The 27,935-nt window shown below is 43.9% G+C and overlaps 1 protein-coding gene across 1 annotated transcript in view; it reads right to left on the reverse strand.

The window, feature by feature from the left end:
- JARID2 (jumonji and AT-rich interaction domain containing 2) overlaps nucleotides 1-27,935 on the reverse strand; it is a 263,679-nt gene that overhangs the window by 96,332 nt on the left and 139,412 nt on the right. The window contains exon 3 of the mRNA XM_081952279.1: nucleotides 303-444. Coding sequence (XP_081808405.1) covers nucleotides 303-444 — 142 coding nt within the window. The remainder of the gene's footprint in view (nucleotides 1-302; nucleotides 445-27,935) is intronic.

Raw genomic sequence — 27,935 nt, forward strand, 5'->3', positions numbered from 1 at the left:
ATTATTTTATTATTAAAAGCAACATACATGCCAATAAAATTCTTTTCTGACATTGTTTCTGGGTTTGCTTTCATAATTCTGTTACACAGATCTTTTTCTTGAAGCAGAGAAGACGTGGCTATTTGCAATGTCCTTCTGGAGGCCGTGCAGTGAACAAATAGAGTGAAATCTACATTTGGAAGTTCCGCATCTCCAGCTAGACTTTTCACTGAATTAATGAGATGCTTTAGCACGGCTCCACTGTTAAGATTTACTTATAAGACTACATTCTATTAAATTATATGAACTTAAAAGAGTCTGACCTTTTCCTTGAGGGCCCTTCTTCAAAATCTGAAGAACTAATATCATTGGAAGTTGAGGATACTTGCGATGCATCATCCTTCTCATTCTCTAGCTGTTCAGACCCTGGCCTTAATCCTTTAGACGGGCCATTACCAAGGAGTCCTGTAATTAAAAAAGCAAAGGAGTTAAGATAAATAGCCACAAATCCACTCCAAAATACACTAAAGATAGCCAGACACACATACACACAGAGAGAGGCAAAGAAGAGTTATAAACACTAGGAATCATTTTTCAAAAACATCAACTGTATAAAATGTAGCCTAATAATATTGCTAAATAACATATTTAATGCACTTATTATACTGCTTATGTACATTATGCATCTTATCTCAGTTATCTCTTCCAATCTTTTCGCTCAGTATTTTAAATCCTATGAATGTTGAGATTATGTGCCTTCTGGAAATGTAATTGTGACTTTCTGCCCAAGATGAGATTTTGGACTTCCTGATTCATGTCTCATCTCATTTTATTGAAATACTTTATGCCATTTAAGTACTGCAAACTGTCAACATTACAGACCTCAATTCACTAAACTTTAGATGTAACAGATAAAACCTGAATTTTTATTTCATACCAAACAAGGTATCTTAACTAATCCTTAAATCATAATAAACTAATAAAAACAGGGCTTGGGTAATAAAGAAGCTATTAGAATATCCATTGCTATCTTGCTCATTTCCCTGGACAGGAGCAAGACATAGCTCAATTCACTAAACTACAATAAAGTTATTCTAGACTGTATGGAGATATTAAACCTGTAACACACTTTGATATATTTTTAAAATAAGGAATATAAGAAATCAGATTAATTTTTTTTCTAGATCTTATCTCTTTAATGGGCTGAGTAAAAAACTGGAGAAAATCCTAATTTCTATAATTCTAAAACACATTTCAGTGTGATGGCATATATGAATAAAGAACTGAGATGCTCTCTCACCTCTTTTCTTTGTTAATTGATTTTTTTTCTCCCACTTTTCACCATCACCTTTATCTCTATTTAGCACAAAAGATAATAAGCGGTTTCAGCTGAACATTGTCAGACTCCGGAAACACACTTGGGAAGGATCACTCTGCACAGGTCTGTCTCACTACCTACACACACAACAGCCGTGCCTGTTGCCACCTTTACACTTACCAATGATATAAATGTACTGTATGCATGAACTGAGCTCTGTGGTTGCTAGGAGTTGAACATGACTTGATGGCACATAATCAATCTTATGAACTGATATTTGTCAGCTACCAAATGACTAGCAAGATTCTGTAACCAATAAATGGTTGTGCCCTCACAACTCAAGATACATTTTAAATAACATACTTGACGCCACTCTCATGAAATGGAAGGCTGCCTTTTATCATTAGGTACATTAATTTTTTTGTGATAAACAGAGGTGTGATATAACAAACAGCCATTTAAAAATAACTTATTCAATGGTCCTTAGATATTAATAATTATTTCAAAGCCTGAAGTTACAGTAATGATAACAAAAAACATTTGCTTTGAGGAATATTAGGTTTTTTTTTTTAAAAAAATGTTAAATCTTACAGTCTTGACACTCCTATTTTCATTTATTTCTGTCCTCCAAAAATCCATTCATCATTCATATATCTTTGAACTTTGGGCCATAGATTTTTGGCCACATTCGCCATGTAGATAGCTCTCACTGTCCATGGTCTAGTACCGTGATGGAGAACCTATGACAGGTGGCACGCAGGGGTCTCCCTGCCAGCATGTGAGCTATCGCCCCTAAGTTCCACTGGGCATACACATGTGCCTCCCGCCAACCAGCTGATTTTTGGGTCTCTGTAGTGCGTGTTGTTTAATCAAAATGCAGTTAAAATACTATACAAATCATCAAGAATATAACTATATACATCCAACAGGAACAGGAAGTGCCGCACAGGAGCAGATGGAGGTAGATCCTAGAGAGGCAGGAATTGCATCACTGAATAATGGAGATGAATGCTAGAGAGGAATAAAGCTGCATACAAGGCAAACATAACACCTGTAACAGCGTAGGCATGCACGGGGAGGGGGAGCACAGGGGGGATGCATCACGCCCCCTGCACCCCATTTTTGGTCCCAGGAGGTTTCAGGGAGGCCTGTTAGGCCCAAAACGGGGTGCTGGGGGATTGTGCGCACATGCACAGGGGGGTCTTGTGCACATGTGCAGGGTGGTGGAGTGCAGGGGATCACGCATGCATTGTATTATGGGTGTAGGCACACATGTGTATGCTGTTGTGGCGCGTCCATGCGCTTTCAGCATGCGACGACAAAAAGGTTAGCCGTCATTTGTCTAGTATATTTGCAATTGATGATTAGAAACAAGATTTCAATATATTGTGGGAAGGTTTTTGCAGTCTAGAGGCAACACTAAGACACAGTAGTGTGACTGAGAGGCCCCTCCACCAAGATTGTGAAAGGTTCAGACAGAAGGAGAAACCAACGTTACCACACGGTACAAGTGAGGCAAACCCTTAACCACCAGCTGATGAGTTGCTTTGAAGAAATAATAGGCAGCTGCTGCAAGGAAGCCACATGATCTCCTGCAAATAGGTTCACCCAATGAAATGTGAATAACTGAGCAAGGAAGGGGGGGGGGGGATACAGGTACATTTTACAGAACCACTATGGCAGGAAGAGGGAGGAAGCCCTTATGGAATGAAGAGCAAAACCACAGGCTGTGGAAATTAACCCGAAATTTCTCTAGACTCACAATTTACTGCTTCAATATTCACCGTTTTATGAAACAGAACCTCTGTAAATATTGAGAGCCAGCTGATTTGCTACAAATTGGGGGAATTTAAAAAATCCACTTTGTTACCTAGTGTGGCATAAGATAGTTCACAGAAAGAACAGCATCACAATCAGAATATAAACAACAAAACAACAAAACCCTTAAAACATCATCAGGGTGTTGGGTTTTTGTTTTTTTTTACTTTTTGCATGAAACCTTAAAAAAATGAAAACAATACATGAGCTTGATTAGAAAAAAAGAAGTAGATAACAGAAAAAATGAAAGTTATGTCATAACCATAGAATAAAAGGCTAACTTAAATATATCTTGTAAAAATAAGTTGGAAGTCATTTGTGGCTTTGCTTTATCTTTCTTTCTTTCTTTACTTTTTTTTTCTTTTCTAGTTTTTAAAAAAATCTAACGTAGTTGTCTTTTAAAAATTGTAAAATATTGACATGGCATAAAGTATTTTGCAATGTGTACCTTATTTATATACTCAAAGAGGAAGGCATATAAAAATCAAACTTGGGAGAGGCCAGGCTGATGTGGCAATTATACCTGCAGTGACCATAAGTCCTTTTTTATTAAAAATTAAAAAATGCCTTTTAAATTTATTTATTTTTTACTTTTGTCCTTTATTTTGGTAATTTAACTGTTACCTTAGAAATGGTACCTCTTAATGTACACTTTTTTACATCCATGTGAAAAATAAGGAACTTGAGTTGTCTTTTTAAAATAAATTTACCCATAGTGTTTGATTTTATTAGAATATGCAGTTTTATAAAGTTTTTCTTGGCTTTGCTGTTGAATTTTCCTTTGTGAAAAAATTTAATGTTTTATCCTTTGGAACTTTGAAGCACAAATAAAAGTATAACCAGGCTTTTACCATAAGGACTGTGCAATTTCACAATCCATTTCATGAGAACATAAAAGACTAAAGAACTATATAGTTCAGATTCCTATTCCCCACATATTAAATGCTTATGGGAAGTCATCAAGCTGGAGAAAATGGTACCTCTCTGTGTTTGAACCTCTGTCTGTGATTGATGCCCCTGCTTAAAAGCTATTCTGCAAGTCAACATCTAGAACAAAGATAGGTGCTTTAGACGAGCATAGCAAGTGTGGCTGAAAACGTAACAAACAAACACACACACATTTATAGCCTTGGAACAAAGCCAAATGAAACTCTCTCTCCAGTACTTCCTTTTACAAGCATCCCTCAGTTATCAGCCCATAAGCTGTAACCAATTTAAGTTTATTTCAGGCTTTAGCTAAACAACATTTAGTTGCAATCTGGAATACAAACTGTGAACAATCCCTATGCTTAAGTAAAGCCAAAGTGCTCCCATGAAAGTAAGAATGGGCTGAGAAACCAACAATAACTTTCAATTGTTTCAGTGGTAGTTATAAATTCTAGTTAAATATTGAAATCTTTAAATAAATTTAACTGGAATATTTCTCCATAGGAAACACATTCTCTTCAAAAAATTCAGTTTAAGCTCCATCTCCTTCCGGTAAATAGCCCTATAAATGTGATGTTCTCATGAACGCCACAAAGATGGACCATACACTAAACTCTGCCTCTCCTGCATTCCTTTTGATAGTCCCAGTTTGCCACATACTGAAAGCAAATATCTGGAAAGGGAATCCTTGGGCACTTGTGATGGCGCCCCACATACTTTGTAGAGTACACAAATTCTATAAGAATACAGCAATTCGCAGTAGACACTTGTCCACCCATGGAAATATTGGAAAATATTGGAATGGTGAACAAGCTGAAAAGAAAATTCAAGGTGAAAATGCCTTGGATAGAGCTATGACAGTGATGGTGAACCTATGGCACGCGTGCCACAGGTGGCATGCGGAGCCATTTGTCAGGGTACGCGAGGCGCTGCCCTGTCAGCTGGCCAGCGCGCATGTGCGCGCTGGCCAGCTGAGTTCACCCTCTTTTAAAGCAATTTTTTCGCCCTCCCCAGGCTCCAGAGGCTTTATAGGAGCCTGGGGAGGGCGAAAAGAGCCTCCCCCGCCCCCCCAGATGCTGTCCGGAGGCTTCAGGGACTGTCCGGAGGCTTCCCTGAAGCCTTTGGAGCACTCAAAATGACCCTCCGAGCAAACCGGAAGTCACTTCCTGTTTGCTCAGAGGCTCGTTTTGAGCGCTCCGAAGGTGTCAGGGAAGCCTTTGGATGGTCCCTGAAGCCTCCGGAGGGATGGGGGAGGCTCTTTTCACCCTCCCCAGGCTCCTATAAAGCCTCAGGAGCCTGGGGAGGGTGAAAAAAGCATGCAAAAATGGGGGGGGGGGTCACACCTGTAGTGCGTGCATGTGCACTGGGGGGGTTGCGCATTGCATTATGGGTGCAGCACGCCCGCACCTGACCCCCCTGTGCTCCCCCCACTTGTGGCACGCGACCCAAAAAAGGTTCGCCATCGCTGAGCTATGACCTAAACTTCTTTATAATTCACTGCAATACATACAATCTTTTTGAGTCAAAGCCCATTTATAATGACAACATTGTCTTCTGTAGGTTAGATTTTTAAAAACCAATTTAAAATTTATTCAAAAAACAGAATAGATTTCCCTCTTGAGGAAATAAGACTGATACTCCAAGACAACACTCTCTTCTTAAGCAAGAAGCTGCAAAGAAAAAAAAGGGAAGTTATCATAAATTTGTCCCCATTGATCAGATTATGAAGTGCACTCAAAAGAGAAATAAATCAAGTTATCCAATTTAAAGTCTTTCACCCTTTCATAATACTTTATGTTGCCAATTTATTTTCTTTAAAAAATGTCATCACAAACAAGAAGCTTTTCACTAGAGTCTCTTCCACTAAAACTCTTCATAAAACTGAAAAGTAATCTTTGGTGATCATGAAAAGTTATTTCTGTCTTGTTGATTACAACCAACATAAAACTGGATTTTAATTTATTGTTTCCTTTTTCTTTGCTGTTTAAAAATAAATGTTGGTTAAATTTACAGTTAACAAACTCCAGGGAAGTCTAAATCATGTATATAATTTGAGGCCCTGTAGTTATTTAAGTAACCTTTATGAAAGAATTGCTTTTATTGTTTTTTCCAAGACTAATATTTATTCTGGAGAAATGCCATGCTAAAATCCAAGCTATCTGAAGCTTATATTGTCCGTCCGCCCCCCCCCCCCAAGAGTTCTGTTGGATGTTGGTTTACTTTCACTTCTTTCCTTACTTCAATTTCAAATTTTCACTACATTCTTTTAAAAAGAGCTGAAAGTGCATTTCCTTCTCTTCCCACCCCCCTAAAAGCCCACCCCCAATGATTATTCTAAATCTTCCTATGTTCAAGAGAGCCAAACACTATCAGGCATTAAATGCATGCTTTACTTTTTCTGTAGCAATAACAAGTAACACAAGACTTCTTGTTTACTATTTTGTCTCCAGGGGAACTTTGTAACTTGAACCTTTCACCATTGCCTTAACCATAATTTAATTAACAAAATGTCTGCAGAACGGGGATTTATCTCAAGAACCACATTGCTTCTGATCATCCAAATCTGAGCTAGGTGTTGTGTAACCAGTAATAGCACTAAACACGAAATACCAGAATATGATAGGAAAGGGTTAATTTCCTCACTTCCAGTTAAAATAAAAGCTTATTGTTTCTTCTTGCCTTATAGAAGAAACTCCATTCCTTTGGCTGCATGAATTGACTTCAGTTAAATGTGGTTTACCTCTTTTATTATCCCAGCTTGATAACCAACTTGCAAAAACAAAGACTCGTGGAAGCAGAATACAACATACTGGGATAAAGAAACTTGCATTTGAGAAGGTTGGATTATTCTTTTAACTTACTTCCCCTCCTAAATTGTGTCAGGTCCAACCTCTGAAAAACACTGCATTTTGTCCAACTACCGACCTTGGTCATTAGAGTTGACAGGAAAGGGGAAATATTCTGAGGGTTGGTCAGTGTAAGTTTTTAGAATATTCTTTGTGACTCAGCGTGATTGTTTGAGATATTCTCAAATTCATTTGCACATCTAGCTTGAGTCAAGTGTATTATCTGGAAAAGGTTGCATCTAGGCAAAATTCAGGAAGCACAAAAAGACACCGTCCATTTATTAATTCATAGATTTATTTATTTATAGATTTATAAGTCTGTTCAATTCAGACAACGTGACCCTGGGCAATGTACACACAATAAATAAAAAAGAAAAAAGAAAAAAAGAAATCATTTATAGATAGTTATTGTCTTATATCCATTCATTCAGCAACAATTATTCCAAGTAATAGTGACATTGAAAAATGGACATATGACTGGTCCCCTAGGGCCATCACATCATGATCATATGAACAAGATGTGAACACTTGGGTGCCTGGCTCATAGTTATGTCATGCCAGGGAACTTCAGTCACAAGACTGCAACCTTCCCTGCCAACTTCCCACAAGCAAGACCAATGGGGAAGCTGGAAGGGAAGGTCAAAATCACTTACAGTCCACAGCATGCCCCGACCGCAGACAGTCTCTGGTGAACTTCCAAGGCCTCCCCCAACTCACATATAGCCTGCCTTGTGCCTCCCAAGCTCTCTCCCAAGCCCACCCTCAATTTGAATGTGGCCTGATCTTGCTCTATCCCAAATCCTTCATGGACTTCACTGAGCCTCCCAATTCTTCCCCACCCGTCTTCAAATTGCATGCAGCCTGCACTGGGCCTCCCTTGGCTTGCAGACACTCTGTCTTGGGCCTCTAAGGGCGTTCCCCAATCCCCACAGACTACCCCTACTCATTACCTGGAACTCCTATCGCTTCACACTTAATAACCCATGACTCTTGGGTTGACAGCAGTTGGGACTGTTGCGATTGTGGTTGAGAAGCAGTGCAGTAATATGATGTCACAATTTACAACTGCATTGCTTAGTGATAGCAATCCCAGTCCCAGTTGCTGTTTTAACCCCAGGACTAACCGTACATCTAACAAACAATACATAAATACAAAATGTAAATTGGCGAACAGCACACAACAAAACCACCACAGGGGAGAGGGGAGTTCCCACCCAATCAGCCCTTAAAGTCTGGGGAAGAACTCATGTGTAACTAGACATTTTATACTCCTCATAAATAAGAGAAACAACGGATCTGCTACTACTGGAGGGGCCTTGGGCCTGAAAGGTTCTGCCCATTCCCACTTGGCTATTTTTAAAAAGGAATCTGAGAATGGGGCTTTGAGATTTACAGAGAACATTTTAGAGGGCAAAATCCTGCTGGTGGAATAAAGATCTGACGGATTTGCTTTCATGGTAGATCTCGGATGCTCCCTTGCTATTCTTGCAGCTGTCTGTCAGGATTATCACTGCTACATGGTCACTTAACCCTCATTCCATGATGGGGAAGTTGTTTCAGGCCGCACATCAGTCTTCTTTCCTTGTCCTGCCACCTTGCCCTGGCACAACTACCTCATAATCAGCCTCAGCCTCCTGGATAGGAAGCCATGACTTTTGTTAGAAGGCAGAATATTAGACTGAAGGGAATAAGATTCCTCCATGAGACGAGAAGTAGTTTTAAGCTCTATATCCAAGCTAAAAGAAGAAAAGTTTTTTCCTTTTTGCCTCCATCACCTTAACCATGAATCAGTCTGATTTTAATACACTTGGAAAATTATTTGGTCATCTAAAATGTATTGTTTTGTATGAACTATAGCAGTGATGGTGAACCTTTTTGTAAAGGCGTGCCAAAATCCTGAAGGAGGACCTCTCGTGGGAGCGGTCCTGTGACTGGGTGTAAGGTCTAGAGCAGCCCCCCGATGTAGAAGTGGCGTCTGCATTACAAAAGGGCTGCCTATGAAAGAACTGTTGTCCTTTCCGTTCCGGCTTCTTTGTAACAGCTGGCAAGACTTTGCGCTTATCCTTGGACTCAATTAAAAAGGAGTCCCAGGGCGTCCCCAAAGACCTTGCTTCCCTTGAAGGGAGTGGAAGCAAGCTTCCACTTCGCCTTCATGTCGGCATGCCAGTGACTAAGCCACAGCAGGCGACACGAGGTCACATTGGAGGCAAGGGCCCTGGCTGAGAATTTGGTGGCGTTAAGCGAAGTGTCGGCCGAATACTCGACCGCCGTGATTATTTTGTTGACATCCTGGCGCAACCTAACGTCGCTAGCCGGGAGAGTGGACAGCAATTTACACAGCCAAAAAAGGGCTGCCTACCAAAGGAGGAAGAGGAAGAGGAAGCCTTTATGGCCTACGCAGTGGCCATATGAGTCTTGTGACAGGCTTTCTCCGCTCTCTTGTCTTCAGTCTTAAGTCCTTCCAGCAGGTTGGCTGGGAGAGACAAATTTGAGGTTAGGGACACTATGGGGTCATCCACCTGAGGAAGCCTTAGGATATCCTCCATGGTGGCTTCCATAGAATACAGCTTATCCACCCCACTTGGATTTGCCATGGAGCCCAACTGGGCCCATTGGTGCTGAATAATGTCCAGGAAAAACTGGGGAGCTGGAATTAGCTCCTTTTAGCCCCTGGAGGGGGGAGTGATCTCTTTAAACAGTCCTCCCTCTGTTTGCTTATTGCCCTGATCAGTTGAATTCTTATCTGATTGGATGGGAAGCCCCATCTGGACAGAAGAGGCCCTAGCCTTGGTAAGAATAGCCCGGAACGTGGAGGGCTTAAATAAACCTGAAAATGCGGGGACGTCGGGGGTCGGATTCTTGTCCTCCGACAAATCTGGGGCATCTTGACCACCTTCCTCTATGTCCTATGCTTCACTGATGGCTGAGGAGGCCAGAGGGGAGAGCCTGCCAGCTTGCTGCAGGGGATCAGGAACTCTTGCCTTGGCTTTGGTTAAGCTTGGGAGGGATAGGGAAAGGCCCAATTGCTGGATACCATCAGCAATCTCTTGAGATATGGCTCTTGCAACCACCTCCTTCATGGCTGTGGTCAGCTCGGGGGTGTTGCCCTGAGCCTTTTGAAATTGCTTTTCTAGGGCTCTCTGGCGTCTCTCAGCCAGCCTCTCCTCTGCCTTGGACCCCCTCTTTATTCTAGGCTGCTTCACTTTAGTGGGGCATGCTGCACTGGCACCCTTGGCCACAGGATTAGGCCTGCTGCTCTTGCTGCTTGGCCCTGCCTGATTTGCGACCTTCTCCACACTCTTGCTGGCCATGGTGAACTCTCAGTCCTCAAACCTCGGTATTCAGAAGGTTGCTTGGAGTAAGAAGAGTCCCAATAGGAGATGAGTCTCTGAGGCAATGGCTCGACAGGGAATGCAGCAACAAAATGGCGCCAATAGGAGAAGTCCTCAGGGCGCTGCAGATCCGCGTTGTTAATAGGGACAAGGAATGGCCCAGAAAGCCAAACTCCTTGTGGCCGCCAATCAAGATCTTCGGGGAGGGGGAGGCCTGGCTGGTGACCCAGAGCAAGGCCACTTGACCAGCACCCCTCCTGGCAGCGATCTGCTAAGGGATTAGGCTGCAGCAGAGAAAACAGGAAAAAAGTGGCTTGGATTTAAAGAGCACACTTTTATTTCCCTCTGAAAATGGCCACCGCGCATTTTGGAGCTACACCGGGCTGCCGTCGGAGATCCGGAGTGCCCAGCAGAGCCCCTGGAGCTAACAGATTGCAGGGGTACCTGACTTCCCTACCTCCGACAGATTGCAGGGGTACCTGACTTCCCTACCTGACCCCAGGGTTCGCCAGGGGCTGCTAACAAGCCTCCCGGTGCTGCCAGAGCCTCGTGGAAACGAGGAAGGCTTTAATGCTCCCAGCAGCCTGTTCTGCGCGTGAGGAAGCAATTAGACGAAGGGAACTCTGTTCATTGGTAAAACAAAAAAACCTAGGTCTATCTAAAACTACCACAGTGGAAGAAAACAATAAAAAGGCTATACAGATGCTATTAGGAGAAATCCAGCTTGCTATTCAAGGACTGGAAATCTCAAACACATCCTTTTAGGGCGACTGAATTTTTCAAAATGACCTCCAAAGGGAGCAGGAGGCATGGCTACACTAAAGATTTAAACTCAGTCCTTGGACAGCAAGCTGAAATTAACCCATGCTTGGACACTCCAAGCAGCGCCTAGGAGAATGGTCTCTTTATAAATTATATACTAATTACCAACCACTTTTGTACCAAAGCTGAACTCAATACAAATCCAAATAATAAACCCACTGCAAAACATGTATTATGCAAGTGTATGTATAGAGCTATTCAGTTTTATAATTACTTTAGCAATATACAAAAGGTCAAGTTTCTGCAGCTATCTGGAATCATAAAAGTAATTATATGACTTGGGATATTGGGGATTTAAAATAAAAGAAAAATAATGCACTCTTGTAAGAACTAAGAGCTAACCTGAGGGACCCCATCAGTGGAATGAACTGACAAAGGGCACTAAAAATAATAACCAAAAGATGTTCCTTTGAGGATGATCTTTTGTCCTTATAAAAGACTCGCAGAAAATTATTATATAATATCTATGGTTCAGGGAATAGTGATCCTATTCAATGTTAGAAAATGGTGGTGATGGAATATATGTCTGTATATAATATATATATGTATCAGACTAGCAATTATTTCTATAAAATCTGATTCATCAGATTAAACAAGATGCAGCAATGTTTGTGCCACTAATATTTGAATGGAGAAGAAGCTGGCAAGGATTAATATATTCAATAAAAATAAAAGTCAAATATAATATAGTGCTTTAGTTAATAGTTGTTTAGTTAACAACTTTCATTATTGCTACAGTCCACATCAGGCAGTAAAGAAAGTTTAAACTGTAGGAACATAGACATGAAATATTGTTAAATAGTACCTACCTAGCAATTAATAATTCTTTAAACAGGTGCTGTTGTATTGACAAAGCATATCATGCAGAGCTTAGCAACGGTATCAAAAATTGTACTGCATTAATCCAACAGTAGCTATTGTAAGACTCCTTTTACAATTACTTCCTGCCTTTGTTGTTCCCAAGTTACTGTATAGAGTGGGACTCCCTATAAAACTACAATAATCTATTCTTATCATCTGACTCATACAGACTAGTATTTGTGAATGTTAAGCACTGATGGTAAAGCTGCAGACAGAATAAAGACTCTTCTATAATTTGCCAAGTTTAATGAATTTAATTTGTAAGTGCAAGACCACTGTTTCACCTTTGTGCAAGATGAGCTGAGATCATGCTTCATTTTTTTTGTAATTTATAACCATATAAATATTGCCTTCATCATCAAATAGCAAAAATTATGAGGTTTTCAGCTGCTGACTTCCAAGAGTAAGTATACCACATTATTTAAATAACCATGCATGGCAGAAATATTTCCTGTTAATTTCATTTCTTTAAACGCAGTGGAAGTAACATTGTACTACTTCACACTCGTTAGGCACACATTACCTTCTGCTAAACCATTTAGAGCAGCGGTCTCCAACCTTTTTGACTTCAGAGACTGATTTTGTGGAAGACAATTTTCCCATGGACCAGGGAGGGGAGGAGGAGCACGCAACCTAGTTCCCTCACTTATGCAGTTTAGATAGTAATATTAGTGCTGGGGAACAGTTGCAAATACAGATGAAGTTTCGCTCACTCACCCTCCACTTGCCTCCAACTGTGCAACCTGGTTCCTAACAGGCCACAGACCGGTCCTGTCCATGGTCTGGTGATTGGGGATCCCTGGTTTAGAATATAAAATGTCCTACTGTTTTTTCTAGATCAAAGCTCAACATTAATATGTTTTAGAATCTTGAGAATCTATTTTTGAAGATATTATCAGACTGACAAATGTGAGACATGGTAAGAATTTAAGTGGCAAGCCTGATGATATTTCTAGAAAGAAATAAGTACAGTAATTAGTAAGTTAGTTTAATCTAAATGAATGTACAAAAAGTGTCTGTTCTTGTGCGCTCAAAGTTCCCTCAACCCTTCTCCACTAAAATATTGCCACAACAGCCATTGCAATATAGACATCCACTGGTGAAAGCAAATGTATTTCGTGGCATAATTGCACAAAATGTGCTCATTTGAAAATAATGTGATAATGCATATGACTTTAGTCTGTCTTGTTCCAGACTTCTGTGTTATGCTACCAGCCTTTGTAAATATATCGCGCTATGAAGATCAAGAGGACAGGTTCAATGCCAATATTTTTTTAAAAAAAAATAGTTATAAAGTTATCATGTGCAGCAACTTTATAACTTTTATTTAATTGATTAAATTTATAGGCTGCCCAGCTCCATCATGATTTCGGGCAATACCAGTGATGGGTTCCTACCAGTTCGCACCGGATCGCGCGAACCGGTTGAAGATCGAACCCGGAAGTAACCGGACCCGGAAGTAACCGGGAACCGGCACCGGTCCTGTCACTTTATCCCCCTTGCCATCCCAACGGAGCTCGCTCGCTCCCCCGCCCGTCCGCACTAAGCTAGCTAGCCCAGCTAGCCGCTCATTGATTGGCTGGAGTTCAGCCAATCAGTGAGCGGGCTGGAGGCGACCCGTTTAAAAGCGGGTTGTCCTCCATTTCAAAACTCCCTTCTCTTCACTGGGAGCTTGCTGCTTCCTTCAGGTAAGCAACTAAGCGCGAGGGGGGGCGGGAGGCTAGCTTCGGCGAGGAAAGGCCTCTAGGCCTTCCCTCGCTGAAGCGGCGGGCTGGCGTGGGCCGTGCGGGCGGTGGACAGCTAGCGTGGGCCTTTCAGGGACGAAGCGCCGGGGTCGCGTGGAACGCGCGGCCGCCGGGAAGCTAGCTTCGCCCGGGAAAGGCCGCTGGGCCTTTCCGGGACGAAGCGCCGGGGTCGCGTGGAACGCGCGGCCGCCGGGAAGCTAGCTTCGCCCAGGAAAGGCCGCTGGGCCTTTCCGGGACGAAGCGCCGGGGTCGCGTGGAACGCGCGGCCGCCGGGAAGCTAGCTTCGCCCGGGAAAGGCCGCTGGGCCTTTCCGGGACAAAGCGCCGGCGTCGCGTGGGACGCGCGGCCGCCGGGAAGCTAGCTTCGCCCGGGAGAGGCCGCTGGGCCTTTCCGGGACAAAGCACCAGGCTGGCGTGGGCGGCAAGCCTCCGCGAGGCTAGGCCAAAAGCCCCCCACCCTCCCCTCTCCAGCCTCGCCTGGCTGGCTAAGCCCTAAGAGTCTTAAACAGTCTTACCTGTCCTCCTGCCTCTCTGCCTGTCTGCTGCCTGTTGCATCGGAGAGCTGCTGATTCTGCCTGCTGGTAAGTAACCTGTTTTTTTTTCTTTTATTTTTTTAATGTATTTTAAAATAATAATTTATTTATTGTGCATAGAATTTTTTAAAATATTTTTACTTAAAAGTATTGAGTGTAGAATATTTTAAAATGGTTTACTTCAATTTATTGTGTATGGATTCTTTTTTAAAATTGTCTCAGACTATTTTAAAAAAGATTCTATCCAAAATAAATTAAAATAAACCATTTAAAAATATTCTATACTCAATACTTTAAAATGTATTGTGTATAGAATTGTTTTAAATTGTTTTATTGTAATTTATTGTGTATTGAATGTTTTTAATGGTTTCATTTTAAATTATTGTGTGTGGAGTAGTTTGAAATGGTACAGTATAAATTATTGCTGGTGGAATAATGGTTACAGTTGGTACAATACCTTAAAATAGTTATAGTATAAATTATTGCTGGTGGAATACTTAATGGTTTTTAAGGATTTTTTTTATTTATAGAATATCTTTTTTAAATTATTGTTTGGGAATTTTTATGTTTTAATTGTTTATAAAATATATTTACTACAATAAATATTATTCCTTTTTGCAAATGTTTTCTTTGTGGTGCAATATGTTGCTTAAAAGTGTTCAGACCAGGTTTATATATCTCAAAGTGGGTGCTTTTCTATGGGCAGGCCAGGTTGGTGCAAGGCAGCTTTGCCAGATTTTGTGTGTTTCTATGTGATACCTGGTTGTTTAGGTAATTGTGAGGTGGTTGCTGGTTCTGTGAGCTTCCTGGCACTGTCCTTTATAATTTCCCACAATGCCTTGATGGTTTTTATTCCAGTGGCTTTGTCTTTCCTGTCCTTAGGGTTAGGGGGGAAAAAAACACTGGTTTCATTTGCAGTCTTTGGGGGGGGGGGGGGGGACAAAAAGGAGAAAGAGGGAGGAGGTGGGGGAAAGTGGGATCCTTGCTGCTTTCTGAGCTTGGTGGTTTTTTTTACAGACATTTCACTACCAAACTAGGTAACATCATCAGTGCTAGATGGGGTTGTGGGGAAAGGAGGAGGAGGAGAAGTCGAAGGACAAAAAGGAAAAAGATAAGGAGGGAGAGGACTGTGGGGTCCTTTGGTGTTCTCTGAACCTGGTGGTTTTTAATTATTTTTAGGGAATTTTTATTTATTTATTGTTTATAGAATGTTTATTACAAGAAATGTTATTCCTTTTTGCAAATGTTTTATTTGTGATGCAATATGTTGCTTTTAAGTGTACAGGTTGGTGTATGGTATGTGTCTCAAGGTGGCTTCTTTTCTATGGGCAGGCCAGGTTGGTGCAAGGCAGCTTTGCCAGATTTTGTGTGTTTCTGTGTGATACCTGGTTGTTTAGGTAATTGTGAGGTGGTTGCTGGTTCTGTGAGCTTCCTGGCACTGTCCTTTATAATTTCCCACAATGCCTTGATGGTTTTTATTCCTGTGGCTTTGTCTTTCCTGTTCTTAGGGTTAGGGAAAAAAACTGGTTTCATCTGCAGTCTTTTGGGGGGGAATTGTTTTTTTTTTTTTTGTGTGTGTGTGTGTTTTCCTGGCACTGTCATAGTTTGTGTTTGTGGGTATGTAATGTCCTGCAGTTATCTACACATTAATAATGATCAAGTACTAATAATATTTCCTTATACATTTTAATGACCTTTCCTTTCATAATTGGTGTTTTCTTTCATACTTTTAGATTTCTAATTGCTGTTTCTGTTAGTTAGCAATTGATAAAACAAATTCCACGTGAAAAAGTATTCAAAGCCTTCTTGGTTTTAATTGTCAATTTATTCATTCTTGCACATTCTAATATTTATTCATTTTCATATCTTTGTTTTTTCCACTGTTGTGCAAACACAATTCCAACAGCTGTTAACATGTGTAAAATTAAATATGTATTTATTCCCTTCTGTAAGTAGCTCTTTTATTGTTTTGTGTACTTATTTTAATCTTATTTAAGTAGTAAGTGCACAAAATAATAAATTTCCTTTTTTATATTTTCTTTTTGTAGATCATTCATTGGGGCAAAAAATTCAGTGACATTGTCTTGGCCACTCCCATCCGGTCACATGACTGCCAAGCCACTCCCACCCGGTCACATGGCCAGCAAGCCACTCCCACCCGGTCACATGGCCGGCAAGCCACTCCCACCAGGTCACATGGCTGGCAAGCCACTCCCACAAAGGAGGCCACACCCACAGAGTAGGTTCCAAAAAATTTTGAAACCCACCACTGGGCAATACTGATCACAATCAATACTCTATTTCCAGCTACTCTCTCCTAAATCAAAATTCCATAATCTTAAAAAAATTACCAACTAGTAACAATGAAATTATTACAGTATTCTCTTCCCACCCTGATGCCAAAAATGTTTTTAAAAGGGGCCACCGTGGTTTGATCACTATAACATTAGAAATATAGTACTAATTACAAAACACTATGTCACTTGGTAAAAGCTTATGTGAACAACTAAATAAACCATACAATCCTATTTTTTAAGAATTTATACTGATATCAGTTGGAAAGACCAAACGTGAAAATAAACAATGAAGAAAGATTCATTTTCCTTATGTTTTTACAAGGTCATGTTTTCTTAATTTCCCAATCTCATCATCATCAATAGCTCAGAAATTCTAGTTCCCAACATATCTCCCTCAGTCATGTCTTGAGGGAGGAAAATGGTTTTTTATCTAGGTAGAAAAGCCTCATTAATTCAATGTAGCAGGGAAAATACTCAGTTTTCACTGAAAAGCTTGCATGCTTGCATTCAGATTGATAAAAATTACCATTTTGTTTTGTTGTTTCTTAGTCACAACGAATTCATAGATATTAACACAGATACCTGTGTTAGTTAAGAAACTTTCCTGATGTCAGGAAATTCACTCCATTTCAGTGTGAGGCATTTTTTTTGTTTCTTCTGATAGATTTATCTTTTTCATATAAAGTATAGTTTAAGGTAAAGGAAATTTGTCTGCTGCAAAGAGTTATTACTGAGTATATGGTAACAAAAATCATAAAAAATAATTGATTTTAAAAAAATATGAGCACGTTATAAAGAAATCCATAAAATATGAAAGTTTGACAGAGATATTTGGCTCCTTGCGGTCACATCATGTAAATAACATTGGGCTTTTCATATGACAAGCCACTTGATATTGAATTGATACGCTCTTCTCCTGATGTCATGTCAAAAGGTATTAGCAGATTATTTTTGCAGTCTGTAAATGATCAGAAGAGTAAGTCTATACATGTGGATACACATAGTTACTAAAGAAGTTGAGCATAACATAGCCTGGTTTTGTTAGGCTGTCAGAGGGAAGTGATCACCAAAACAAAATTGGGTTAATCATGCATCTTGAGAGATATGACTTTTCTCTTCTTGTTATGTGTGTCTTATTCCAAAACTGTCATAAAATCAAACCATCAGCGGTTCATTTTCTTTTGTATTATTCTGGGCCACAAATGATTTGACACCAAAAGGGACATGTTTGTTTTAGTTAAAAGCCAAACATTATGTATTTATCTAGGTCACTGGGGCATGTTTCATTTGAAATAACCACCACAGCTTGGCCACCTCATGCTTTGCTTCCTTTATGTATATACTGGATAGTTGTACAAACTGGTTTCATTTTTCCTGTGTTGCTATAAAAAGCTAACAGGAATTTTCAGCAATGTGCTGTGATAACAAACAACATAGCAGCAGCCAATTACAAGGCAAACTGCTGTATATGAGTGTTTCACCACATGGAGCAACTGCCATATAGATATTATTACAAGCAGCCATTTTGTGGGAAGCAATATTAGAAAACAAGAAGATTAGAGTTGTAGTAGTAGCCCTGTAGACTCAAAGGCGCAAATTATTCTGGAGCAGAAGGAAGCAAGCATAACAATATGTATACAACACCTTAAAGCAGCTAGATCTTTCTCCAGGATCACACAGTGATTCTCCCAAAGACACATTAGTTTAAGAAGATGCCAGGGGTGGCTATGTTAACACTGTAATGTTAACATAGTTGTCAGCTTCCCAGGCAAACAAGGCAGGAGAGACAACCAAATGAGCTAATTCTACTTTATTGGAAGGTTACATTAAAGGAATCTTGCACATCTGAAAATACAAATCTCCCACTATCACTTTTAACAATCTGATATGTTAGTTTGTATCATTTTAAACTTTTTTTTACCCTTTAAGCAGTTGTGGTCTCCTCCCCCCCCCCTTATCTGATTGTTCCCTGGGCAGCATCTGTTCCTCATGTCCCTCAAGGTCATTCCCACATACCCTATCCAATGCCCCATAGCAGCTATCAGTCTTTCTATCTGAAACCATGCAGATATTTTAAAAAATAGATTAAGACTGTAGAATCTCTCCCTGTGTTAGGTTTTTTTGCAGTTGCAAGTTCTGATTCCCAGAAAATGCCCTGAAGTGAGCACTGAACATCTGCTGGCAACTCTTTAAAGAAGCAAGACCTTTTGATGGGATTGAGCAGCTGTTTAAATGTGTGGCCAAAACACATTCACATTTTAAACATTTATTTAAATATTTATATGATTGCCCATCTCACAATACTAACTGTGGGTAGAGTATATAAATTAATTTGCTAATTACAACCTGCATCCCACAGTGCCCAAAACAATAATCCCTATCACAAAAATAACATCAACAGCAGCAAAGCTCATCTAACCTTCTGACCCAAAGACATCCAGATCTTCAGTTTCAAAAACGTCAAAAAGGCCATCTAGATCTCCAGGGAGATATTGCTACGTAGAAGGCGCAAGCTCAGAGTCTTACAACATGACAGCAACAGAAGAAACCTGAAGCATGTTTTCTCTGTTAGATCTGGTGGGCTGAGCAGAGGCCATGGAAATGAGATGAACCCACAAACAGTCTGATCCTACATCATGTAGGGCTTTATAAGTGACAGGCATCTCTTTCAATTGCACTCAGAAGACTACAGGCAGTCCATCCAGCTTAAAAAACAGAAGTGTCACATGAACATAATGAGAAATGCTAAAAATTGCTGGTGCATTGTTTTTAAGGGCAGCTCCATGCAGAGTTTATTACAATAATCCAAACCTGTCTGAACCCAGAGACATTTTTAATTAATTCAAAGCAATATGTAACTTTACTCTTAAAGCTTACTCTTAAGAAAATCTACTAAAACATACTCCAGTAATCCTAGCAGAGTTAATAAGGGCACTAACTCAAAAGCAATAGGTAGTCCTCAATTTACAACCATTCTTTTAGTGACCGTTCAAAGTTACAATAGTGCTAAAAAAAGACTATTTTCACACTTATGATTGTTACAGCATCCCTATGGTTACGTGATCAAAATTTAGGCGCCTGGCAATTGGTATGTATTTATTACAGTTGCACTGGCTACATGGTCATGTGATCATCATTTGCAGTTTTCCCAGATGTCTTCTGACAAAGTCAATGGGGGAAGCCGTATTCACTTAATAACTGCAGGGATTTGCTTAACAGTTGTGGCAAAAAAAGGTTGTAAAATGGGGCAAAACTCACTTCACAACTGTCTTGCTTAGCCACAGACGTTTTGGACACAACTGTAGTTGTATGTTGAGAACTACCTGTATCTAGATTTCTTATTCTGCTTAAGCTACACTGAAAGACAGTCGCATGCAGTCAAGATCATATCATTCTTCTATGAGGTTAAGAATAAAACTGGAGCTCTGGATAAAACTGGATCAGACAAAGGATCTATATAGTCTGGCATTCTGTTTCTCAGTGATCAAGCAGATCCTTATAAGGATGACTAGGAAGCTTTTCCCCATTATTATTCTCAATAACTAGCCTGAAGATATCCTGTTTTCCTGAAAATAAGATCTCGGATAATAAGCCCAATCGGGCTTTTGAGTGTATGCTCTAAAATAAGCCCTCCCCCAAAATACTGCTACACAGCAGCAGCCATGAGCTGATCACATTCACCACCTCCTGAATCTCAAAAATAATAAGACCTCCCCTAAAATAAGCCCGTGTGTCAGCGTTCCAAATATCATGCAGAATTAAATCAGAATCCAAGGCAGAGCTATCCTTAAAGTTCCAATTTAATAAGACAGACATGTTGGCACATCTGTGGAAACCCGAATCTGAAGGCTTCCTGGGTTTCCACCGAGTTGAAAGTTCATGAACTTGTCCCCACACCCACCAGTCCATCACATGGTCCAATCTTCCTCTGCTACGTTGGCATTTCCACGCATCTAGTTCCGGTCAGATGCAGAGGTGCAGAGACAAAGAATGACTTTGATTTCTAGAAGGGAATTTTTTATTTTGAAAACAACCACATTCTACTCCTACCCCCTCCCAATTCTCCACTAATGAAACAGCGTAGTAAAGAAAGAGAGAGTGTGTGTGGCAGGCCAAAGATCCTAAAAGGAATATGATTGCAGGCCTGACAAAGTGCTTATTTCGGGGGTGGGGGTGGGGGTCAAAAGAAAATGACCATTGGCTTACCTGAAGGGTCCTTTTCTGTACACCGCGGGAGAGTCCAAGCAATGGGTTAATTCAGTCTGCTTGCCCTTAGGACTGAGGAACTATTTTTCCTTAAGCCACACCTCCTCCTGGTGTGCTCAATCCCCCAGAATTCTTAGAAGGAGTCAGTTCGTGCGGACGGAGCGAAGCGTCCAAGATGATGTACTGTTGACACGAGGAACCCGAATCCCGGCCTTGAGAGCCAGGGTGGGTTGGACTCTCCCGCGGTGTACAGAAAAGGACCCTTCAGGTAAGCCAATGGTCATTTTCCTGTACACCGCTTGGAGAGTCCAAGCAATGGGACATACCAAAGTTATTGTCCATCTGGGCGGGCAGAAGAAGGCTCCCGGGATTCGGTCTCTGACACAACCGCCTGGAGCACACGCCTGCCGAAGGACGCCTCAGCCGAGGCAAAAATGTCCAATTTATAGTGTCGCACAAATGGAGAAGGAGAGGACCACGTAGCGGCCCTGCAGATGTCCAGGATCGAGGCCTGGGTGGCCCAGGCCGCTGAGGTAGCAGCACTTCGTGTGGAGTGTGCAGTGATGCCGCGCGGAACGGCCTTGGATTGACTTTCATAGGCAGTCGCAATGCAAGCGCGAAGCCACCTGCCAATTGTGGAGGAAGTGACCTTCTTCCCTAGGGAACCGGGCTGGAAGGAGAGGAAAAGAGCCTCTGACTTCCTGAATTCCGCAGTACGAGCGATGTAGACTTTCAGGGCTCTCCTGACATCAAGATTGTGCCAGGATCGCTCTCTGGGATGCGACGGATGAGGACAAAAATTTTGCAACACAATGTCTTGCGCTCTATGGAACCATGAGTTGACTTTGGGGTAAGGTCGGGTCCAGCCTCAAAATGACCCTGTCAGGGTGGATGACGCACAGATCCCGGCGAACAGAAAGAACCGCCAGCTCCGAAATCCGGCGAGCTGACGTGATGGCAATCAAGAAGGCCGTCTTCAGCGTCAGGAATCGAAGAGAAGTAGTGCGTAGAGGCTCGAATGGAGGGCCAGATAGGGCCCGCAGGACCATGGACAGCTGCCAAGTAGGGTAGCGATGAACGGTGGGAGGGCGAAGGTTAGAGGCGCCCTTGAGGGAAAGACGCACCTTCGGAATTTTGCTGAGAGGCAAAAAGGTGGTCGCCCGACCAGATAGTAGACAAAGCCGCCACTTGGCGTCGAAGGGTGTTCGGGGCCAGGCCCTTGTTGAGTCCCGCTTGAAGGAAGTCAAGCACTCTGGGAACAGGCGCGGTCGTCGGCTCGATGAGCAGCTCCTCACACCACTTGGCGAAGGCGGCCCAGGACGCATCGTAAATCCTAGTGGTTGAAGGGCGTCTCACCGCCTGAATGGTGCTCACTACCTCCTCCGACAGGCCTTGGCCTTTCAGTCGGTCCCCCTCAAGTGCCAGACGGCCAACTGGAGCCACTGGGGCTCTGGGTGAATCACGGCCCCCTGGCTGAGGGAGATCTGGTCCGGAGGAATGCGCCACGGAGGAGACACCGACAGGTGGACAAGGTCGGCGAACCACGACCTGCGGGGCCAATGCGGGGCCACGAGAAGGACCTCTGCTCCCTCTGCGATGACCTTGGAGATGAATTGAGGAAGGAGAGGCAGGGGAGGGAAGGCATACAGTAGCTCGCGGGGCCACTTGCAACGCAGTGCGTCTGTCCCCTCCGCCCCCGGGGTGAAGAACCGGGAGTAGAAGCGGTCGAGTTGCTTGTTGTCCCTGGACGCAAACAGGTCTACGGCCGGAGTCCCGAATCTGTCGGACATCTGGTGGAACAGGCGAGGGTCCAGTTTCCACTCCGCAGGATCTATGGTCGTCCTGCTCAGCCAGTCGACCTGTGTGTTGTCCACTCCGGAGATATGGTCGGAGCGAATGTACTCCAGATGGCGCTCCGCCCAGCGTCCCAGGGACTCCGCCTCTCTCATCAGTGCTCTGGATCTGGTGCCGCCCTGGCGGTTGATGTGGGCCTTGGTGGCCACATTGTCCGTCATCAGAAGCACATGTTGACGATGGATGGACCGGCTGAAATGGCGCAGGGCCAGGCGAGCAGCTCTCAGTTCCAGCAGGTTGATGCTGTAGCTGGTTTCCGCTTGGGACCACTTGCCCTGAACAATCAGGGACCCCATGTGGGCTCCCCAGCCGGAGAGGCTGGCGTCTGTGGTGATGATCAACCTCTCGGGCTCCTTGAATAGGTGGCCCTCGAGGATGGCCGGAGACACCCACCAGCGGAGGGACCTCTTTACGTCCGGCGTAACTCGAATCGGCCTGGTAGAGTTGCTCCTGGATGCCCTCTGGTGCGGCAGCAGCAGCCACTGAAGAGCCCTGGAATGCAGGCGGGCCCACGGCACTATGGAAAAGCAGGAGATCATCTTTTCCAGCAGCTGCAATAGAAGGACCACTGGAGCCTGTCTCAAGCTCAACACCTTGTGGTCATGGACCTTAGACCGGCCAACCTGTCTCGGGAGAGGCAAACCCTGCACGAGTTGGTATCTATCACCGCCCCCAGGTGTACAAGTCTGTTTGTTGGAGTGAGATGGCTCTTCTCTATGTTTAGAGTGAAGCCGTGATTTCTGAGGGATCTCATAGTGGTTTGGAGATCCCGTAGGGCCTGCTGCCTGGACGACGATTGGATAAGAATGTCGTCCAGGTAGCACTGGAGCCTTATGGGCCTGCGTCTTAGCTGGGCCCCACTATCGCCAGCACTTTGGTAAACGTCCGAGGAGCGGACGAGAGGCCGAATGGAACAGCTTTGTACTGGAAGTGGCGACCCGCATAATAGAAGCGCAGGAACTTCCTGTGCTGAGGACGGATGGGGATGTGGAGGCATGCCTCTTTGAGATCTATAGATGTGAGTAGATCTCCCTGTCGAATCCCCGCCAGAATGGTCTGCAGAGAGTGCATCTCGAACCTCCGGTAGGCGATATGCCTGTTGAGGATTCCGAGGTCCAAGATGGCTCTCCACCCCCCCGAGTTCTTTGGCACCAGGAAGAGGATGGAGTAAAACCCCCTCCCCTCTTTGCCCTGGGGAACTGGTTCCACGGCCCCGATGTCTAGGAGATGATTGACTTCCTGGTCCATACGCTCCCTCTTTTTGGGGGCAGGATGGGACAGGGCACCGGATGAAGGTCCGGGGGGGGAGGGACAGGAACTCCAGATATAGACCTTCCCTGACTGTCTGCAGAACCCAAGCATCCTCGGTGTTCTGGGCCCAATGGGAGGCAAACAACTGGAGGAGACCCCCGATGGGCGCCAAGCCCGGACAGTCACTTAGACTTACGGAACGGCCTACTGGAGGCCCCACCGCGATTATACTTGCGGAAGCCGAACTGCTGCCTGCCTCTGTCCGAAAGGACGCCCTGTCCTGGGATCTGTCGCCCTGCTGGCCGAACGACCTATTGGAGGGAGAGAAGGAAGAGGCAGAGGTAAAAGGCTCGGAGGCACGAAAGGACTGCCTCCTAGAATAGGGAGCGGCCTTACGTTCCTGCTTTTTGTTTAGAGAAGGTAGGATCTTCCTCTTGTCCTTGGACTCGATGAGGAGAGGATCCAGGGACTCGCCAAATAATTTGGACCCCTTAAAGGGGGCGGAAGCCAGTTTCCACTTGCTTTTCTGGTCCGCTTGCCAATGCCGGAGCCAGATCAGCCGACGAGAAGTTATATTAGAGCCGAGCGCCCTGGAGGCAAATTTAGTGGCATTAAGGGATGCATCAGCGGCATACTGGGAGGCCGCGATTATTTTTGACACGTCCTGGTGGAGACGGACTTCTCCCGCCGGGAGCTTGGTTAGGAGCTCGCGCAGCCAAATCACAGAGGCCCTATTAAAAAAGGAGGCGGCTGAAGAGGCCCTGATGGCCCAGGCAGCCGCCAGGTGGGTTTTGTGGCACGCCTTTTCCGCCTTCTTGTCCTCCGCCTTAAGGCCTTCCAGGAGGTCGGCCGGTAGGGAGGAGTTGGAGGTGAGCGCAGCGATGGGCGGGTCGACCGTGGGCAGGGCCAGAAGGTCCTCCAGCACTGGCTCCATAGTATAAAGCTTCCTATCTACCCCACTGGGAGAGGACTGCGTGGCTGGCTGATCCCACTGGCGCTGGATTAGGTCGAGAAACAGCCCCGGGACCGGAACCAGCTCTAGCTGGGGCGCTGGGGCATCAAACATGATCGCATTGGGATTAGCCGGAGTGGCATCCGCCGCCGGCGCGGTCGGTTTGGGCTTGATCCCCACCCTGGTGGCAGCCTTGACCTTGTGCAGGACAGATTTGAAAAGGCTGGGCTTGAACAGACCCGCAAAGGCGGGCGCTTCAGGGGGAAGGTCCTCGTCGTCCGAGAGACCTAGCACCTCCGGGTCAGGGTCCTCAATGGCAGAGGCCTCGCTGACCACCGAGGATTCCAGGGAAGGATGGCGAGCACGCTTGCTTGGAGGGGGAGCTGCCTGATCGGTTTTGGGGCCCTTAGGGGCCACTGCAGGGGACTCTTAAATTTCATGGCCTCCGTGATGCCCTTGGCAATGGCACGGGCCATCAGTTCCTGCATGCGGGGCGATAACTCCTCAGAGTCAGAATCAGGATCCAACCCCTCCTCTAGGGGGGGTGAAGCCTCACCCTGCATATCGACTATGCTAGCATCCCCAGGGGGAGGGGCCTGCTCACAGGCCCAAGAGGGCGCCGGGGAGGCCGGCTCTGCAAATGACCTATTTGGGGATAGGTCCTGGGACTCCACCTCCTCGGCGAGGACCATCTGGAGCTCTTCCCGGGAGGGAGGGATTCCTGAGAGGGACTGTTCCCTGTCTGCCTGGCGTCTGGCCTTCTCAATTGCTTGTCAAGGGCCCGCTGGCGCCTTTCAGCATCCTTGGCCTCAGCCACAGAAGGGAGCCTGGAACGCTGTTTCCCAGAGCTACCCCCACCACTCTTGCCCGCTCCCCCACTCCCCGATGAGGAGGAACCCTTGCTAGGGGCCCGCGAGAGGCTCGGCCTAGTATCTTGGGAATCGGGGGGACTGGGCAGATCCATAGTCAATGACCACACAAGATGGAGCAAGGCTATGATAAGGCAGAAGGATAGAGATAGACTGGATTGCTGCAATGGGAAACAAAACGAAAGGATTCGTTAAAATTGCCATATGCACAGTAATTAAATCAATACGTAAGACATCATCCCATGCTTAATACCAGTCGGAGGCCCAGGGGTAGGATTGGAGCCTGCACCGAAGTGCAAGGCTCTGCAGGAGAAGCAGGGAGGAGAATGACTATCAAAACTTGGCCTGCGCTTACTTAAGGCCTCCTCCCTGAGCCGGTATGATGACCGTTGGAATGGCACAGGAACCAGCGCCGCTCGCAAAAATAGACAAAAAACGAAGGTGGCGATCCTAGCCCGAGAAACCCTTGCTAGGCCCTGCCACCTCCAGCGGCCTCCTGATAACGAGGCTGATGCAAAATGGCGGCCATGGCTGGGCGCGCTATTTTCGCGCCTAAAATGGCCGCCGCAACAGCGTGGGGCTAAGGGAGAGCGAGGAGCGAACGCGCCTCGAATGGCGACGATCGCCCACTCCTCCCTGCGGTCGAGGTCTTCTAGCAGGCCGGGAACGAAAAATACTTCGTCTAAAACAACAAACGGGGGGCCTGGGAACGTAGGGACGTCGCCGCTGCAGCCGCGCCGTTTTAACGACAAGCGGCAGGCCTCCGAAGCCGTCCCATGAGGCTCGGCTGAGGGGCACCCCCCACCACCTTCCAGCTTACCTCCTGGCCTTCAAATGCAATTTCAAACTGGAGAGAGTCGCAGAATTGAAGAGAGAAACGTCTCACAAGGTTGGGGAAATGTTAGGAAATAGAATTTAAACGCAATAGAGAGTCCAAGCCAAAAAAAGGATTAATTTAGCTCAGAGCTCTAACTAATTACGTCCAAACGGGCTGACTGAGGAAGAATTCTGGGGGATTGAGCACACCAGGAGGAGGTGTGGCTTAAGGAAAAATAGTTCCTCAGTCCTAAGGGCAAGCAGACTGAATTAACCCATTGCTTGGACTCTCCAAGCGGTGTACAGGAAAATAAGACAGGGTCTTATTTTCAGGGAAACATGTTGTCTCTGATGTTTTAGTCAGCATATAGTAATTATAACCTGTAGAGAGCCTAACCTCCATGAAAATCTGTTTAAACTGGCAAGTATCACTGCATTTGCAATAGCAAAATCTGTGTAAAAAATATTTTAAGAGTCTTTTGGGATATGTTTGATTATCTTGACTTTCTACCTTTTTTTAATCAGTCCACATGTGTTTAGTCATTTTCTTTCATAAAGTCTAAGTTTAGTTTAGACTTTCTTGGAATTTCTTCAACTTGGCATATAAAGCTGTGGTTATTATTTTCAGCTGCATCAACAATCCAATCCAATGAAGTGATAGATGCCAAATAGGATTCATTCAGGGTTTCTTCCCTTATGATGATTCCATGTACAATTGATCTATGGCACAAGCATTTATGGTATCAAGTAACTGTAACTCTCTGTTATTACTTGAGCATGCATTTAATAGATCTCTGCAGGTTATCTGACAGAGATATTTTATTCACAAAACAGAAATCTCTCTGGATTTGCTTTTTCAAAGATGCAGAACATTCAAAGTTCTCAAACTTACCAAGACTGTTTAAACACCTTCTGTGATCATGTATGAATTTGGTCATGAATTCCCAGATAATCTCTGGTTTTATTTTCTAAAAAAATAGGGATGCTCTTAACTAGAGTAGCCAGTAGTGTATTGCATTTCATGTAAATTACTGTTACCTGTTCAGAGTGATCTACCCCTTTTGAGCTGTCTTTTCCCTTGTGGAAATTTCTGTTTCCCTATACTTCTTCCTACACTTCTCCAACAATCTCCATATAGACAAACGTCATACTCCATCTAAATAGCCTCTTCACACGTGTTACTATAAATAATATGGGAAGAGGCCATAGGGAAAAAAGTTACCATGCAACCGTATTGTATTAATTTATCTTCTCCTCTTAGACACACAAAATAGAAATGAGGTTAGGGAATATTGATTCTAAAATAGCAGGAAAAATACAAATAAGTAAAGCAAAAATCAATAACTATTGTCATACTAAGCTAAATTGGGCTGCATTTTTCTTTACAAGACATGAGGCTTAGGGAACTGCACACTTAGAAAAACACCAGACTTGGAAATAATTTCTTACAATAATTTCATACTCCATTTTAAAGCAGAGAGAGAACTTTAGAAGTTTCATGTACTTGTGC

The sequence above is a fragment of the Natrix helvetica genome (genome assembly GCF_964273705.1).
Source record: "Natrix helvetica genome assembly, chromosome: 4".
Taxonomy (NCBI): Eukaryota; Metazoa; Chordata; class Lepidosauria; order Squamata; family Natricidae; genus Natrix; species Natrix helvetica.